The sequence below is a fragment of the Poecilia latipinna genome, unplaced genomic scaffold, assembly GCF_001443285.1.
Source record: "Poecilia latipinna isolate Pla-1442-1.1 unplaced genomic scaffold, P_latipinna-1.0 Scaffold1372, whole genome shotgun sequence".
Taxonomy (NCBI): domain Eukaryota; kingdom Metazoa; phylum Chordata; class Actinopteri; order Cyprinodontiformes; family Poeciliidae; genus Poecilia; species Poecilia latipinna.
The window spans coordinates 87,046-105,783 of record NW_015113988.1 but is presented as its reverse complement, the minus strand read 5'-3'; the positions used below and the strand labels follow the sequence as shown (position 1 = coordinate 105,783).

Here is an 18,738-nt window from a genome sequence, read left to right as displayed (position 1 = left end):
TTCCTTTTGACTTCTGGCTTAAGTGAGGTCAGTGTTAAAACAGCTTTAACTCAGAAGGAGACAGGAAAATATTTACGGAAAAGTATTACAAAAGACCCCTGTTTTTGTTTATTATGTAACTCAGACGCTGGTGATATAGTGTGAAGACAGTAAAGGAAATCAGTTATCATTTTTCAAAATTAAAGCACTAATATTGACTTAGAAGACACTAAATGCATTGGTGTTTATCATTCAGATCTTATTTTGCTCATTGAATGTATTTCTACTTCTAGCAACACTTAACTTTCCGGTACTTCAAAATCACCCTTTAAACAAAGTAATCCTATCTTGATGTGAGCATTGCAATTATCAAGATATATCGTTTCAAATTATCGAGTTGAAAAGCCACATACTTCTTTTCACTGTGTTGTTTCACTGGTTTGAAATTCTCTGAATGAGCAGTGAGAAGAAGTGACCCAAGATTTTCACTTTTTATAAAGAATGGAGTAACGTACCCTTGCCCCTGCCCCACTTGTTGCTGTGTGTTTCACTTTCCCTTTGGCTACAAGAAAGACGAATTCGGAATCCACACATCACTCATCAAGCCGACAAACTTGATGAGTTTGTCGGCTATTACATGTGTCAATGCATTAAAAAAAAGGTATTTTCTTTAAAAATGATTATAATTTAGCTTTTTTTCCCCCCCTATAGTGTTAATATAATCCATGCATCAAAATAACAATGCATGTTTCACATGACATAATATTTAGTATGTTATGCAATTTAAAGAATGTTGTATATTTTAGTTCAATATAATTATGTACTCACTCTAATTATGTAATGTTATCACTTAAACTTAAACATCATATACTGGCCCATGTCTAGTCCTACGCTACATTAGATTGGTCTTGGAACAAGCGATTATTAACCAATTATTAGAACTGTGACTGTAACATCTGATTTGGGATCGGAACTCAGAGACACTGCCTCGCGAGCATCCTGCTTGTTCAATTTTATTTTTTTTAATCTTATTTTGATTTTTTTTTTTTTTTTAAATAAACCCCATTTTAAACTTTCCTACCTTCCTACCTTCGGTTTGCTTGCTGTCTCTAAAGAAAACAATATGTTTATGGGTGAATATAAATTTAAGATAAGCTTCAGAACAGGTAACTTTCTTTTACAAGATGCTTTTATGATCATGCTTTATGTTCATGTCTTTATTCTGATTCCCTGTGAAGCACGTTGATGAGACTTGTTTATGAATGGTGCTATATAAAGAAACTTCCCTGGTCTTACGGATTGTTGCCTTCATCCCTTGACTCAACAATTTAATTCGGTGTCCTAAATAAATCCAAGATGTTCAGCAAGTGTCAGAATCTCATTACATCACCAAGAAAACAAACAAACAAACAAACAAACAAACAAACAAACAAACAAACAAACAAACAAACAAACAAAAAACAACAAAACAAAACAACAACAACAACAACAACAACAAAAAAACAAAAAAAACACCCGGTGTATTTTGTGAAGGACTGCACGCTGGTGAAATCTGCGCTTCAACTGAGAGATGTGGATACTTCTACCACCGACGGATGATGGACGGATGGGTGGATGGATGAGGTCAAAGACAAGAATGATAACTACATAAATAAACTTTACAACCTCTTTCCTGTCTCCACTCTGGATCAGAGGGATACAGAGGCGGCTTAGCGCCGCATGGGCAGAGGAGAAAAGGAGAGAAGAGGATTTCCCTTGTAAAACTTACGTGAGAAGGCGAGGGCAGCACCCCTCCGCCCCCGCCCCCACCTCCTCCTCCTTCTCCACCACCACACTTCCCCTACCGGTGATGTCAGGACGGGAAGGGGCTCCCTGATAAAAACCTTTGGACTCGAATGAGGAAGGGTAAGTGAAAGAGAGAGAGAGACAGGGAGAGAGAGAGAGAGAGAGAGATGGAGTGAATGAAGGAGGATATTACTACTACTGCATGGACCGGTGCAGCAGCACTTAGACGCTCTTTGGGTCGCACACAGACGCACAGCAAAACCAAAAGAGGAGCTGACGCGCAGAAACCGAACTGTGATTTATTGGACTAAAATTTTTTTATTTTTTTTATTTTTTGTATCCACTCTTTTAGAAATTAAATAGCGCTTGCTCAAAAAGTAGGGTGTCTATGATAGGGGCTGGCATTGCATCCCCCTCCCCCCTTTTGGAGTTTGTTACTCGGACTCACCTTGCAGGCATATTGTTGGAGCGGGACGCACAAAACGTTGGCATAATGGTCAGGTAAACGAGAAAGGGAGTAGCATATTTAAAAAGGAAAAAGAAAAAAAAAGAGAGAGAGATCCAATTTTGAATGAAATAGAAATCAATCATTTGTCAGTGTAACTAGGATAAAAAATAAAAAATAAATCAGCATCTGCAGCTACATTTTCCTCCGCAATAAAATTATCCTGTTGATTTTTTGGGACTCTAAATCAGCCTGGTGACGTCTTTATGGTGTGGTTTTGCTTGTGGGGCTCACTGAACTGTTAAGACGTTTATTTCCCCTGACTACTTGTAAACAAACAGAGAATTAGAGGCTTCACATATTTTGCAGAGCAGGCTTTTACACGAATAGGAAGGAGGCAAAGTGCGGTCTTTTTATGTCATGCAAAGTGCAGAATTGAGTTTCAGCATTTTACTTGGCTCACCTTACTGAGCGATTTATTGTAAACTTGTCTTACAATAAGACAATAACTCTTAAACTTTCAAATTTCTAGTTTGCTGCTATTTAGAGGACATTTGATTTTAAAATTGTTTTTAATTAATGGGCAGCACTGGAATGCACTGATTCAATATAGTTTATTATTGTTTTTTTTAAATCGTAAGTCTTTTTAAAGCAGATTAATTTTAATTACAAAAAGAAAAAAATAAATAAACACAACTGTTTAATTTCTGAGGAAATGTGGACAAACGATCCACTGTGAAACCTCTTGGAAAGAGGTTTTAAACACTATTTCAAACAAAACCCTCTTTAACCTTGAGACAAAATGTTGTTGATCAGACTACTGCCTATTTTCCTCGTCGTCATCACAAACACGTGGCTGCTCAGCCCGGTTCGCTCCGATACTCTCAGCCGGCACAAGCGCTCCTTGGCCCGCCGGGCAGACAGCGAGCTGTCCAGGACAGCAGCAGGTGAACCCTGTTTCGTCTCACCGTCCCGACTGAAACCGCGCGTCCTCTCCCCGACGCAACACCGCCCTCCAGCGGCCCTACCGAGGACGTCCACGAGTCGAAGAGCGCCCTTCACCGTTAAAGGCGCTCGAGAGGTTTGTCCCGGTGGGTGCGGGCTTGACACCGAGCTGCGAGAGGTCTCTGCCGCGCGCAGAGAGCACGAAGGCAGGGGTGGTACCGGTGACCTGGCGGAGAGAGTAGGTGGATATCCGACATTATTCGACCGGTTTTATGTAAATAATATTCGAAACGACGAAAGGGAGTCAAATTATGTCGGTGAAGATGCCCCACACCCTCCCGGGAGGTCCGGTGTTAAAGACACCGAGGAGAGAGTTTCTCAGAGCTCTCGCTCTAGGGTTTCCCGCAGCCTCGAAGCGAAGAAGCTTCGCTACGGGAAAGAGGGCAACTTCAGGGGGGAGAAAGTTCCTCCCGAGAGCTCCACAGTTCACAGGGGGCTCCAGGTCCTCCACAGACTGAGGCAAGATGTCGGAGATGGAGACAATCAGTCGTCCACAATGACCGTGGCGGATGCTGTTGCTACGGAGGACTACTCCGGGGAGGTGGAGGAGGCGGATGCAGCCATGGACTCCCCCAATAACAGCTGGGGAACCCCATTGCCAAGAGTGCCCCCTTCCTGGATGACAGCCCTGTACTTTAACGGGCACCGGGAGCAGCTGAAGGTGAAACTGGCCGAGGGAGTCGAGCTGCCGCGGGACAAGTTCAGCTTGGAGCTGTGGGTGAAGCCAGAAGGCGGGCAGAGCAACCCGGCGGTCATAGCAGGTGGGTGTAAATGATAGCCATCACTGCATCACAGACACTGCTCATCAGCTGTGTAACATTGCAACCTACTGAAAATGCTATGATTATTTATCTCCCCTCACACTGAACCAGTCTCTGGATGTTGAGTGACAGACGCATGTTACCAATAGAAACAATAAATATGTGGACTCATCTATTCAGATTGCTCCAGGAAAGCAATCGTGATTGGTGTGCAAAATAGAGGCAATATTGATGAAATAATTAGACTGTTTTTTTTTTATTTTGTTGATCTTTTTAATATAGTGAGAAGTTGCCAAACATTTTCAGTCTTTTGAATCTGCTGTGCGAGCCTGCCCAGTTTTATATGGGCTCATCAACCAGAAGTGATGACACAGAGTTGAATTGCAAGAAATATGAATTTACAAGGAGGCAAATTAGAGCCGCACTGATGCTGTGGTTCACATTGGATTGGAAACAGTGCTTTTTGTTTTGTCACATAGATGCTGTGACAAAACAGTTTAGACATTCTTAGTGGGTTTTGGAATATATTAGAAGCAATTTGTACATTATAAAGTTTATCACAACTCTAAAGACTCAGCTAAGTGGACAGTAAAAGCACTGAGGTGTGCTTGTAAACTATGAAAACACATTAAATCTGGTCATCCCTGCATCTCATCAGGGAATGATCACCACACAAGGTGCTGAGCAACTCTAATTGGTTGCTCAGCCCCTTGTGGTATGTCACTCTCACTATACAAATACCTCATGTGAAAATATCCCAGTTTCACAGTATCTCTGTATTTATACAAAATTAAAACATAAATGTGTAACATGATCCAAACAATAGCTAATTCTCCTCATGACAAATAATATAAAGTCTTGATTTTACTGTCTGCCATTAATGTTAAGCAAATTTTTCCATTAACACCCTGCTAAATTTAAGATTGATATTAAAATCAACATACTTATTTAGCAAAATGTTTAACTTTTATGCTATGCTATTCTACTGTTTATTAAGTCGCATTGAAAATTTGGCATGGAGCAGTATACAAAAATAGGCTCAATATTTTTGGCTCCTAAGTCACGATTGGTATGTTTTTCTTATACTTTAATCAAGGGAAATCATATTGTTATATTTCCAAATGAAATGTTAAATGACTTGGTCCTCTGAGCTCAAAAAATCAGTTTGTGTCTCACTTACACATTCTCTCCATACCTTCCTTAACTGAGCAGATTAAAAGAATTTGACCAGCAGCTAGAAACACACTGATCCAATGATCGCATGACGACAAAATATCAGTTTTTTTCCAGCATAAAGAATGTGCTGTATTTGAAAAGCTGCCTAGCTTGACAGACAAACACATACATCAACCAAATTAAAGAGGATAAAAGCGCTAGGGTGCAACACCACAGCTGTCCAGATAGGGAGGGAGACCACAAACTGTTACGTCTGCTCACATTTACTCTGATCAAAGATCCTGATGCATTACTCAACTATTTTCCCCTCATTGCTTCCTTATGTTAGAGCAACATTTTACTGTGGCACGGGCTTTTCTCTTTGTAGTGTCCTAAAGGAATATAACAAATACTGTGAAAAACAAAGTCCTATTGTTTCTGGCAGACATGGCACTGACACCAGTTTGAATTCTGGTGAGCCTTTAATGATGAGCATGTTTCGTTATTTTACTCGACTCCCTAGTTTCTTTATTGATCTCTTCATAAGTTGTACACAGAGCAATTCACAGCAGAAAACCTGGGCAAACACTGAATTATCAATAGAGGTGCACTAATCAGAATTTGCTGGATGATGTCTGATCTCTGGTTTTTCTAAAGTTTTGTCAGATAACGGTTTTAGCAGAGTCTAATTTATCTTTAACAATAACAAACAAAATTTAAAGAACAGCACCTATTTTTCTTTCACGAGAAGTCATTACTTACATTAAATAATACAAATGCCGTGACAGATGTGAGAAAGCAGTAGTTTTAAGGTAGGATTTTAACTAAATTTTTAAAACAAGGATAAAAAAGTTATAGGGTTGATGCCGTCTTCAGCGTCCAATGTTAGCAATACGAGGTGAGTACATCAGCGGTTCATATTTACAAGTAACTGCAGGAGATTACCTCTGTGATTTCCAAAATGTTGCAAACACGTTCAGCATATTGAATGACAGAGATACAAAGTTCCAGAAGACAAAATGCAGTAACCTTGCTGTGCTCTCTTCAGCCTTCCTGTTATTTGCTGAAAGTTTTGCTCTCTCTTGCTTGTTCAAGTTCAAAATGAACCATAAAACTTGAACATGTCTTACCATTCAATTTTCTTTGACATACCTTTCGATATATTTGACTATATTTTTGATTAAATGCATAATATACCAACATTTCCAATTAATTTTACCCATTACAATATTTGACTTATGACATATCAGTCTTCCTCAGCTGTTAATCTTAAATACTGCTGGTTTTCATTTTTAAATGGATAAAGGTTACCTGTATCAGGTATAAAAAGACTAGTTTATTTTTATTTGAAACACAATTACGTAAATATATATATATATATATATATATATATATATATATATATATATATATATATATATATATATATATATATATTTCAAATCAAAGCTTTAAACTTCACTTTACTTTTAAGAAGCTTAAACAATTTTATGTGAGTAACTATTTTGAAATGACCCAAAAACCGGCCAGAGCCGGGCTTCTCTGTACATCTTATTGGATGCTAAGGGTGAATTTCAAAGTATTACTAAATTGCTAACAATGGCATATCATTGAGATAGTGCAAACTAGATTAATATATCTAATACTGGTACTGAATATAAATATTACGAAACAATCCTTCTTAGCAAACATCTCAAACGGCACACTACAGACCTTGCAAGTAAACAGCTGTCAGACTTGGTTAGGATCAAGCTGGTGAACACAGCAGAACATTTAGCAGCAAAAGAACCTGGGTTTCCTTTGAGAGCTGGAGCAAAGCTAATATTGGAGTTGCTACAAAAAAATTAGCCCCAGCTGCAAAATGTGTAAATAGCCAACTGTTTGCTAACACGTTCGCCAGCGATTTGTGGCCCGCATCCAAAATAAATACAGCTTTAAAACATCAGCATCTGATTTAGCTCAGTGTAATAATCATGATAATGCCTGGTAGTGCAAATGTCTCTCAAAATTAAGAACACATTTACCATAAACTCTGTTGTTTTTGCAAATAAAATGTTCTCATCTGGTGTTGCATGAACCACTTAAAAACAACACCCTCTTCCTGTTGTGTGCTATTCAATATTACATCCACAGCACTGTAAAACAGTTTAATGCATTTTTCCCAGGAGATGACCTAGATGTCTGGTCATGCAAGGTTAAAAGTGACATTTGCTTAAAAGTGCCCTGTGTGGCACTTACCACCACATAGTAGCACTCCTTGGTTGAGTACACTGTAATTTAATGGATTTTATACATCTAATTAATTAAGTTAATGGCAGCTTTCCAAACTGCCATAACTGCAGTAAATGTTCATTGGTAAATGTTCATTGGAACATTTTACTGCAGTTTCTCACTTCATACAATCACACATGCATACATGTTTAAGTTTATACCCATGCGTGCACACGTACTGCACTGTGGAGGGTGAAGGGGTTCCCTGACCCTTCCCTGTCCCAATTGTTTGACATCTGGGGAGCAGATGTGTGCCTGAGACTGTTGCAACAGCAGATGGAAACATCAAGGCCTCGGTTTGGCTTAGTTAGAAATCCCTGTCTTTCTCTCTCTTCTCTGTGCTCCCCTGCTGCCTTTGACTCTGTGTTTTCTATCTTTCTCTGTGACTGTATTACTGCCACTGTGCAAGCACCCTTTTATTCTCTCAGTCCCAAAGTGTAATCCACTGGAAGGTGGTTTGTTTGTTTGTGTTTGCAGATTTTTCCTGTGGGAATGGTGCCATTTACCGGTACTTTCTGAAGATTCTTATTGAGTCCGATGACTTTTCTCTGTGTCTCAGGCTTATTTGACAACTGCTCACATTCACTGAGTGAGAAGGGCTGGTCCGTTGGTATTCGCACCATGGAGCCAGCTGGCACCAAAGACGCGCGGATCTACTTCACGCTTCGCACAGACCGAGCTGTGAAATCCACCACCATCTCCAGCCACCAACGTTACCGAGCCAATGCTTGGACACACCTGATGGCCACATACAATGGTCACAACATGACCCTGTATGTCGATGGGGCAAAGGTGTGTCACATATGGGTTTTGAGCATTTTAAAAGAGTCCAGATTTGTGTTTTCAATTGTGAGTTTTACGCTTTACTAAATATTTCTCTAGTTCTTTACCAGGGATGAGGAAAAACATTTTTTTTAAGTTCTTTAAGCTTGTCATCACTTAGAAATGTTCTCTTTTCTATTTTACCAGTTATTTGTTATTTTTAGTCTGTGATGTAACAATGAGTAGTTCTTTGTATAAACTATTGGAGTGTACAATAGTAAGTAGGGCTGGACGATATGAGTGAAAAACACTAAGAAATCATTTAATGTCAGTTGATATCAATAATTATTGATTGGTGTTTTGTTTTACATATATGAAATGCAACCAAACTGCCGGAAAGCCACATGAAACTGTGACTTTTCTGTTTTAGTCACAGTCTTCATTTCTCACCGTTGTCTTTTATTTTTAAGCAGTTATGAGGCAAAGTGGAGAAACTGTGCAAGTTATGCAACAAGTTGTTGCTAGGTAACCAAACAGCAAGTGAGTTAGCTGATGCCACTCACCTTGCTTAGCTAGCAAGGTGAGAGGTTGAACAGCTAAAGTATTTCCTGTGTCCACATCCCCAGAATGCTCTGCAGTTCTGAGTTCAGTGTATTTTACATGTTGAATATTGAATTTTCTATCAGACGTATTACCTATTGATATTGATCACGTGTCTATTCAGTGCTATGTTGTTATTTATTTATTGTCCTGTTCTAAGTTTCCAGTGTGTCAGAAGTCACATTTCCAGTCAGAAGTTTACATACCTCCATTTGGAAAATAAATGTCATATTAACTTAGGCTTCCAACGGTAAAGTTGAACTATTCCTTTTCCCATCCGAAATTGTTGCTCATCAGTTAACCATTTAATTTGTTACAATTGATTAAAATAAGTCACTGAAAGCCAAAAAATAGCACCTCCTCATGTATGATGAGTATGCTTAAATGTCTGGCCAGAATGTTGTAGCAAAGACAACAACATTTAATAAGTAAGGTTGCAGAGTGTAGTCTAATGTGTTTCTCTAAAAATGTGTAACCCAATGTTTCAGTATTTATATGATGTGGAATTAAAAGATAATAATCCTCCACTTTTGGAATGTTTCTTTTTTCTTGTTTATTTGTCTTAGATGGGAGAAAGCAGCCTCCAGTCCGGGGATCTCTACAGTCCCTTCATGCAGACCTGCAGAACTCTGTTTCTTGGGAGTAAACAATCTGATCTTGGTCAAAGCTTCAGAGGCCACATTGGAGGAGTGGTCCTGTGGGGCTATGCTCGCTCTCATCAGGATCTACTAAAACCACCGCTTCAAATCGACTTGAATGAGCCAGTTTTGGCAATGTGGGCGGATTTTACCAACGTAAATAGCTTGTTTTTGTTGTATTTCAGTTACAAAGAGTCAAGTCTTTTCAGAGATCTAAGAAGCTAAAGCTATATTTGAATTTGTGATTTGAGAGTTGTCTCATAAAATTTTGGCAAAATGTTTACAATTGCATTCGTTTTCAAGGTGGAACGGCTTTGGAGTCCTTACAAAACTGCCCTGCATCCAACCGTCATCACTACTCCAGCACCAGAACAAGAACTTGTCTCATCCTTTCTCCCGCCATTGTGTGGCCAGACACAGTGCGACAACACAGACATCATCTCTGGCTACAACAACAACTGGCAGCTCCGGACCCCCAAACGCATTCGCTACCGGATTGTCAATCTCTCGGAAGATGACGGTGGGAATCCAACAGTGACACCAGAACAGATCCAAGTCCAGCATCAGGCTCTATGTGAGGCGTTCCAGCCCTACAACATCACCCTGGAGCTGAGCGTCCACACCGTGAAAAACTCCAGCCTTCGACAGAGATTCATCCTCAGCAACTGTCGAATTGGCAAGATTGGGAACCGGCAGTGCGATCCCGAGTGTGACCACCCCAGGACCGGCCACGATGGAGGTGACTGTCTCAGACTAGGCCACTGTTACAACTGGAAAAGGCAGGATGGGGTTTGTGACATGGAGTGCAACACCATAAAATTTGAATATGATGACGGAGACTGCTGTGATCCAGACGTCACGGACGTTCGTAAGACCTGCTTTGACCCTGAATCTCCTGACAGGTAAGGTTAATGAGCGCTTGATGGAAACAGCATAAGAAAGTGGTCCCTGTTTGTCACAAATGGGCAGCAGACAAATTAAAGCAAATCAAATAAGAAACCTTAATCAATAAAAACAATGCAAAGATCATAAAATCCAACAGAATATACACTATTTTAGTGATGTAGTTATACTCCTTGAACCTACCACATTTTGTCAAGGTGCAACAAACCTCAATATACTTGCCTTGGATTTTATTTTGTAAAATGGTTTACAAAAGTTTAAAAAAATAATAATGAAAAAAATCACAAGTATTGTGTACATTTGCATTCAGGACCCCTTTTCTCTAATGCTCCTAAAAAATCTAGTGCAATCAAATGATTTTAAAAGTCACTATATCGACAAATAAAATCCTCCTATGTATAATTAAATCTCAGTACAAATAACTGCTGCACAATATTTTACAAATGTATCATTATTGTAATATAGCCAGTAGTATATTAGGTGATGCTTATTGTTTAATGAAGCAGAAAAGAGGGCATTAAAATGTTATGCTGAAGGTAATGACAAACTGTTGCTAATATGATTGACAGCAAAAAGATGCAACTTAAAAAAAGCACTGTTGAGATGCAAATACTGAATTTGATATTCCAAGGGTATTAATACTTTTGCAAGTAGACATCATGAATGAGTGTTAGAACTAAACGCTCAGACAATCTGGCAGAAAAGAGAGGAAACAAAGAAGCCTGTACACTAGGAGATGTAATCAGCTAAATGAAATCCAGCTGTAAACAATCAGTAAAATGAAACCTGGCAGAATACTAGATTAAACAGAATGTGCAAACACTAAAGCTCCACAACATATAAAAACAGGAAATAAAGTTAAATACAATTCAGGACATGGACAAACTACAAAAACTAATAGAACACAGAACAGGAGTAAAATAATAATAAAAACCACACAAAAGGCACGATTTGAAACCGGAACATATTGATTGAACATGATGACATCAGAATCCAAAACACAAAATTCAAACCAGAACACCGAGTCTATAGACCATGACAATCTCCCCCTCGCCTTATCAATTCATTCTGACAACAAGAACATTAAAATAAATATGCACTTTATGGTGGAATTACCTAGAGATAAGAAAACAAATATTCCAACTCAGATAAAAAACATTTTTCGCAGAGGTTTACTCCACTCTTCGTTAGCGTACTTACTGACTGTGTCATAAACAGCTCGACACGATACATTTACAAACTGGAACTTTCACCTTCTCAAGTGGTTGTAGAGAAAACCATGCGGATTAAGGTAGGCCAAAGTACACAGTTATTTTCGCTAAACAACTCCAGCAGCAGCCCTGCTGCCTTCCATTTGCTCTGACAGACAGGCTCATGGAGAGATCCAAACAGCTTGCATGGAGTCTCAACATGAGGTCTCCAGCCTGGCGCTTTAAAGACCTTAATTCAGGTTCTTAATCCAAATTGTAACCGCAGGTTTACTACGTGGCTCTGGGAACCAGCGACAGACTTTAAAAAGCGACATATTTACTCTTCAGCGTTTGAAGTTAACAGAAAGTGACATCCTTATGCACTGTTGGCTAATGTGTTTCGAATGAGGAAAAAATGAGTTATTTTTCCTCAGTAAACTCTGGCTGAATTAATATCCCAGTATCTACACACAGGGTCATTATATACACTCATAAATTCTTTTAAACACCGAGTTGGTGGTGATTTACTACTTCAGGCTAATAAGTTAATATTATGCAAACATGATTTGCAGATTCGGTGTCCTAATGGTTTAAGATGAACACAGTGGCTTTTCAAAAAGATTAAATCACGTAACTATGTTACCTAAAGTTGTCTACAAATGCTCTACATACCAAACATAATTTAAAGGAAATTTGTCTTTGCAATTTGACGCCTTGAAATTGGCCCGGTTCTTTAAGAAGCTCCTGCCACGGGACATTCAAGGATTCCTCAAACATGCATGAGATGTCAAAGGAACAAACACTCCAGCATCCAGGTATGTTTTTGATGAGAGGATAACATTAGAATCTGATATAAAGCTTAGAAAAATATGTACCTGTTAACATTTTCACATTCTGTCAAACCACAAGATTCAATGTATTTTATTGTGATTTTATTTGAGTAACCAACAAAGAGTAGCACATAGGTGTAAAAAATATAACTTTTAAAATTCTTAAGAAATAAATTCAAGAGTGTGTTGTGCATCGTTTTGGTCCTTGTTAATAGTACCTTGTTAAATCGCTTAGGCTTAGTGAGATTTGATATATGGTCAATTGATTCCTAACTGGATATGTCTAGACATTGACTGGGCCATTTTAACACTTGAATCTACATCTCCACCTGTCTGCTGGGTTCTTAGTTTCTTTGGGATGCAATTTGTTCACTAATGTTCTCTAGAAAATCTTGAAGGCCTTCGCAGAACAAGCTGGATTATTACTCAGATTAAATCACACAGACAAGGACTCTATAAACTAATTACCGCAGAAAATGACTTTCTGTGTTGGATTTTATTTGTAGGTATCAGAATAAAGGACGCAGAATAAATTTCAGTGAACCATATTTTTTTAGATTCTTATTTGTAAAAAGAAATTAAACCATTTTTCATTTTCCTTGCACTTTGTATTCATGCACTACTTTTTATCAGTGTGTCACATAAAATAAAAAAACAAAACTCACACAACAAAGGTTTTAGCTGCATGGCACTCTGTGGGCCATTCGTGTCTAATTTCTCCATTATTGATATTGATAAAAGATGTTCTGGCTTCTTCTTCCCCTTTCTTTGTTTCTCTTGACAGCAACAGGAAGTATCAGGGAATATCTTGTCCTTTTCCTCAAAAGAAACACAGCATGCTTCTTAGTAGTTTACCTACCATTCAACTTTTTAATTTCACCAGTAGATCAATCTAAGTCTATGTGAAGAGAGCTACCTCTGGCCAACAGATGGAGACTGTGGCTGTACTGTGCAGTTTCCCAGGTTTAAATTTCTGTAGCTTTGTGAATGTGAAAAAAATATCCTGGAAAAGAACACTGTGCTTACTTGTTCTGGAAGACCCAGGTTAAGGGTTTGGTGGAACTTGTATGTGTGTGGCCTCATTGCTTGACCATATGCAGGAAGTTCTTTAAGCTTGTCCTAAGTAAAGATTAATTTATGTTTCTCTGTCTTGTGTTTGGTGGATATAAGCAGAAGAACAGAGGGAAAGCACAGTTGGTAGTTGTAATGGTCAGATGTTCTTTATAACAGCCTTCGGCTTCTACCCTGTAGAGAGGACACGGACGCTAATAAAGTAAGTTGGACCGCAGACAATACTGTGCTCTGGTGTTATGGACAAACTCTGAAATGTTCCTTGGCTGCAAAATTCTAAAATGTTGATTCATTCTTGTTTTAATTTGAAGGTTTTAGCAAAAAAACAAAACAAAAAAAAACAACAAAAAAAAACAAAAAAAAACAAAAACAAAAAACAAAACAAAAACAAAAAACCTGACATTAAGACAATAATAGGAAAAACACAGGATCTGGATTACCGGATTACTGCTTCTGCTGTTCAGATACGAAACGCAATGTCAGAAGTTCCAGTACGTGTGCACTTCAATGAAGCGGTGAAGCTCCAGCTGAGTTCCTGTCTATAAGTTCCCAAACCGCCATTAAAAACAACATAAATGGCAAATACTCAGGAGACCAAAGTGTCGTAAACACTGCAGGTTAGCGGTAGTGTAGCTCTCCTTGAAAGGTTCTGAATCCAGCCGGTTGGAAACGCTTGTACGTGCGAGTCCCTCGACATGCCGGTGCGCATGTGTGCATTTGTGCTCCTGGATCACAAATCAAACTTTCTCAGGCAGAGGGAGATTTAATGTGAGGATGACATTTCACTGGCATTTGAAGAGCACCGCAAGCATTTTTTATGTTTTGGGATCTGCGTTTTTGATAACTCCCCTCCCTGCGCTCTCCCTGAGCTCCTAGCCGGCTGTTCTGATTGTGAGACCCAACTTGCTGTTGCTTCTGGAGGTGCCAGAGGTTTCAGAAGCCAGCTCCTGTCACATCACAGATTTGTTGTTGTGAGCCAGTTCTGCAGTAATGGCCAGGTACGCTGCAGCTTCTGGCAGCGCTGTAAAGGAAAGGTGGTGGTTGGGGAATGGGTAGGGAAGAGAATAAGGCAAGAATGAAAAGGCAGGGCTGGGGCTAAAGGGGTCATTGATGTCTTGTTTGTTAAAAACATGCCCAGGATTTGCTAATATTCTTCAATCAGCAACTGAAGCGTCATTGAAGGCAGCTCACTTGAAACAAGATTCCTGTTTTATTAATTTATATATTAATTCTGTTTCTGCTTTCTGTCACATTGACATATTTCAAATCATAAAACTAATTTTCAGACAAATACAACTTCATCAACGTCCGCACTTTTAAACATTTGAAAACCACACAAACAGTAAAAAACATACATATTCATTACCTCATTTGTTGTTACAATTTTTTTAAAAGGAACTACGTTAAATGGGATGATGGGGGCATGGTTCTGTGGAATCTAAACCCAGGATGGGCAAACAGAGCACAAACTGAATCAATGACTAAAAACAAAGACGAACGTCCTAATCACAGATACAATTAGATCAGATCAGATCTGACATTTTTAGTCCAAATTTAATACATTTATCTACTTTCATCTTGAGTGAATAGAACAGTTTTTCCTTTATGAATATATAATTCACTGTGTTAATCCAGCCATCAATGCTGGGTTGCTCAGGTTATTTTTATTTTTTTACTGTTCACTAACAAAATATAAAGTAATTTTTATCATGCATCCCAGTGGTCCAGAGTCAAGTCTCCTATTTGATCTTCTACTTAAAGCACATGTTTCGGCCAAATATATTGTTAATATGTTTGATCCAGTGATCTTGAATAACTTGACAACTCCAAAAAATATGGTAGTGATTGGCTTTTGTGGTGCTTCAGCAGTTTTCAAATGAAAATCTTGTTTACTAAGGGGGAAAAAAGCCATCAAACCAGAAAAGGCTCTTTTGTGAAAACACAGCATCCATCCATCCATCCATCCATCCATCCATCCATCCATCCATCCATCCATCCATCCATCCATCCATCCATCCATCCATTTTCTAACACCCTTGCCAGGTGGGGTTGGGAGGGGTGCTGGTGCCTACTTCCAGTGAACGTTTCGGGGGAGAGGCGGGGTTCACTCTGGACAGTTCGCCAGTCCATCACAGGAAAACAGCACAAAATGATTAACTTTGATGAGTTAGTACTAAATCAGTTGAACAGTTGAATGAAGTAAGCCAAAACATCACATGCCCCAGTATAAAGAAATTCAGGGAATAGATGAGAAATAAAGTAATTGACATCTTACATTCGTAATCGTTTCAGACTCCCGCAAATCACAGGGAGTTGGAGTCCCAGAGCTACTATCCAAAAATGGAGATCATCTGAACTGTGTGACTCCTCCTAGGAATGGCCAATCACTTTTCAGCACAGCTCAGATCAAGGCTTTATTCATTATATATAGAGTTTGAAGTGATTTTGGTATTGTTGTGCTGTTCCAACAACCAATTGTATCAAGTTTCATCTGATTTGGAGGTAGCCTTGTTTATGATGCTATTCACTTAATTGGTGTCTCAACTAAACTTAGCATTTTATTTAAATGACTCTTGGCATGTAAATGTTGACAGATTTCAGCAGATCTTGTGTTAATGTGAGAGCAAAAGCTGCTCCACTGGTGTTCCAGTAGCTTCCAGTTCAGGGTAGGCTTTACCCTGTTGGGTCTCTGAGTTATTCCTAAACATCCTGACTATTTCCTTTCATCTGACTGGCAGCTTAAGCCAGGGTGTACCAAGAATTTCAGAGTGGTCAGATATCCTGCCAATATTTATCTGGAAGCTTGTTGATGGCTACAACCACCACATTGTTATTCAAATCTCCAAAGGATATTTAACCAAATATTGGTAGATGTGTGGTGAACGGCTGCACTGTTGCCTTCTAGGAAGGAGACACGACACTGAGTTCAAATCCTGGCCTGACCTTTCTCCAAGCTCTTTGACAGATAAAAAGTAAATCTTTTTAGAACTTAAAATGAAGATTTGTTTTTGATGTTGGACTTTGTACAGGAGAAGAAAAAAAAATCATCTGGATCCAAATCAATCACGGACATGTCACGACAGACAGAACAGCTTTTTAGTTAGTGGAAATATAGCGTCGCAGCTTTAATCCAAGTTTATTTAAACAATGTCTCTCTCTTATTAATATTATGTTTTTGTCTTATTACAGCATTGTTTAAATGTAGATATAGTTAAACATTTAGGTATATAATACAGTAGGAAGTACAACACGCTACATTTTTTCTTATTTTTGGGGTTGTACTTCACTTGTTGAGTTATCTGCAATGAATGGATTTCGATGCTTTACTTTGTGGCCGTTCTTTTGCTGACTTGTTTTTTATATTTATAGCTAGGGGTTTCACTTCACTCATGCAAAGCTATTTATTTTGTGACTTTGACAGTATTCTTCCTTTGAGGCCTCCTTTCAGTCTCAGAAGCTGAGGAGTTGAGTCTTTAGTGGTCAACTTTCTGTCCTTTGTAATTGTGTGGCCTGCAGTGATGGATTCTGCACACAGCCTCAGCTAAGATCTGCTTCAGTAGTGCTGTGAGAGCAGGGGTTCCCTGAAGTATCCTAAATCTTAAACTTTATTTATATAGGCTAGGTGCCAGAAAAAGCGCATTCTTATTTACTGTGCACCATATACGCTGGAGGAAAGATAGCTTTTAAAGAAGGGCTACATGTACAAAGGTCTTGGCTGCTGAGAAGCACTTTTGGTCCAGTTTGGAGGCGATGCACCTCATATAGCATTAAATTGTCAGTGTTTGGGAAGAAGAGGATTGCTCCTTATTTCATTCATTTACCTCTTTTATACATAAACTAGCCTTTCCTGCTGAAAGATTAACAGAAAAACAATAAAAAAGACTTCAGAAGAGTTTTGAAATATTTTGGTTACTGTTTTGTTCCTTCCAGATTGATACCCATAAACAAACCATTATGTACAGAGATACTATTTCAATTTCAGCATGATTCTTGCAGTATGACAACCTTGAATAAAAAAAAGGCCTGAGACAAACTCATTGAACCCAGGACGATTCCGTTGCGGCCATATGGTGCACATGTTCTATCAACTGAGCCACCCAGTGCTTTGATTTACAACAAAAATGTGAATGCAATTGTTTAAAACATATATCTATATTTGATGCAGCAAAAATACATATAAAATAAATATTTTAAGTGCCTGTAGAATTTCAGAATTTTTGTCATTCTATTCTTTATGCAGCTGCAGAAGTCTAACAAGTTGATATTAGCTTGTTAAATAGTTGGGCCATTCGCAGTGAGGGATGGCAATTTCTGGTAAGCTTCATAGCGCCGAGCTGGATAACTGCTTGCATCATAGCCAAACGTTAGCGACTGGGTAATAATATAAAACTGCAACAGAGTCTACGCTTCCAGCAAGCAATCATTTTTCAATGACCAAGAGTTCAGAGCGCAGAACTGGAAGCTGGTTTTTGCCAGGCTAGCATTGCTGCATCACTCTAGGCTTCAAATAACAGTAGAAAACTCCAAACAATCTTGTATTTTGTGTGAAATGTCATGAAACCTTTGAAATCCTTCATAGCAGTAACTTAATCATGCCTATTTCATACTAGTTTATTTTCTGTGCAGTAAAGTGTTCTCATGAATTATAGATACATGCATTGACTGTTTTTAAAAGTCACCCATTATCAATACAGACAAGTTTTAACAAGTTTTCATGCGGATGGTAGGTCCATCTACACCAACATATTAAAAAAAGAACTCATACATACATTCATTCCTGTTTTTTTTTCTCATATTTTTAAGCAATGTGACCTTGTGCCGCACCAACACATCAGCCATGTGCATTAACACCCCTCCATTAAGTCAAATAGTTGTGTTTTAGCATGTGGTATTCTCTCTAGACATCCATGGGAGACTCAGCTAAAAGCCTTATCTGTCAGGTATGCAGGAACTGGGTCATTGGTGAGACTTTCTGCATGACTCTCAGACCAAGTTTAGAGCCTTCTGGTGAAAGGTGCAAAAGCTTTCCAGCTATGAAAGCAAAGAAGAAAAATGGCATGTGACATCACTCAGCTGAGGAAAAACAAATTAAGCCTCACACATCAAAGTGCCGCTGGTGTAATTTATCACTGACATGAAGAGAAGGATGTGGGAACAGTGGGCGGTGGGGAGGAGACTGCAATGGTGTGAAATAAGCTGCCCAACTCAAAACATCTATGATTTGAAGTTGTGCTGTGAGGAGAGATATATGCTAATGGATTGATGAAAACTATCATCCGCCGTAAATCGCCCCTACGTTAAGAGAACAACAAAAGTCTCTAGATCCAAACTCAAAAGGCCGAA

At 38.8% G+C, this 18,738-nt stretch overlaps 1 protein-coding gene across 1 annotated transcript in view; it reads left to right on the top strand.

Moving 5' to 3' along the window:
- Positions 1 to 1,895: 1,895 nt before the first annotated feature.
- The window catches only part of pappa2 (pappalysin 2), a 77,554-nt gene continuing 60,711 nt past the window's right edge, over positions 1,896 to 18,738 (top strand). Inside the window, exons 1-4 of the mRNA XM_015056289.1 lie at positions 1,896 to 3,975; positions 7,961 to 8,193; positions 9,330 to 9,557; positions 9,705 to 10,303. Coding sequence (XP_014911775.1) covers positions 3,012 to 3,975; positions 7,961 to 8,193; positions 9,330 to 9,557; positions 9,705 to 10,303 — 2,024 coding nt within the window. The 5' untranslated portion in view covers positions 1,896 to 3,011. The remainder of the gene's footprint in view (positions 3,976 to 7,960; positions 8,194 to 9,329; positions 9,558 to 9,704; positions 10,304 to 18,738) is intronic.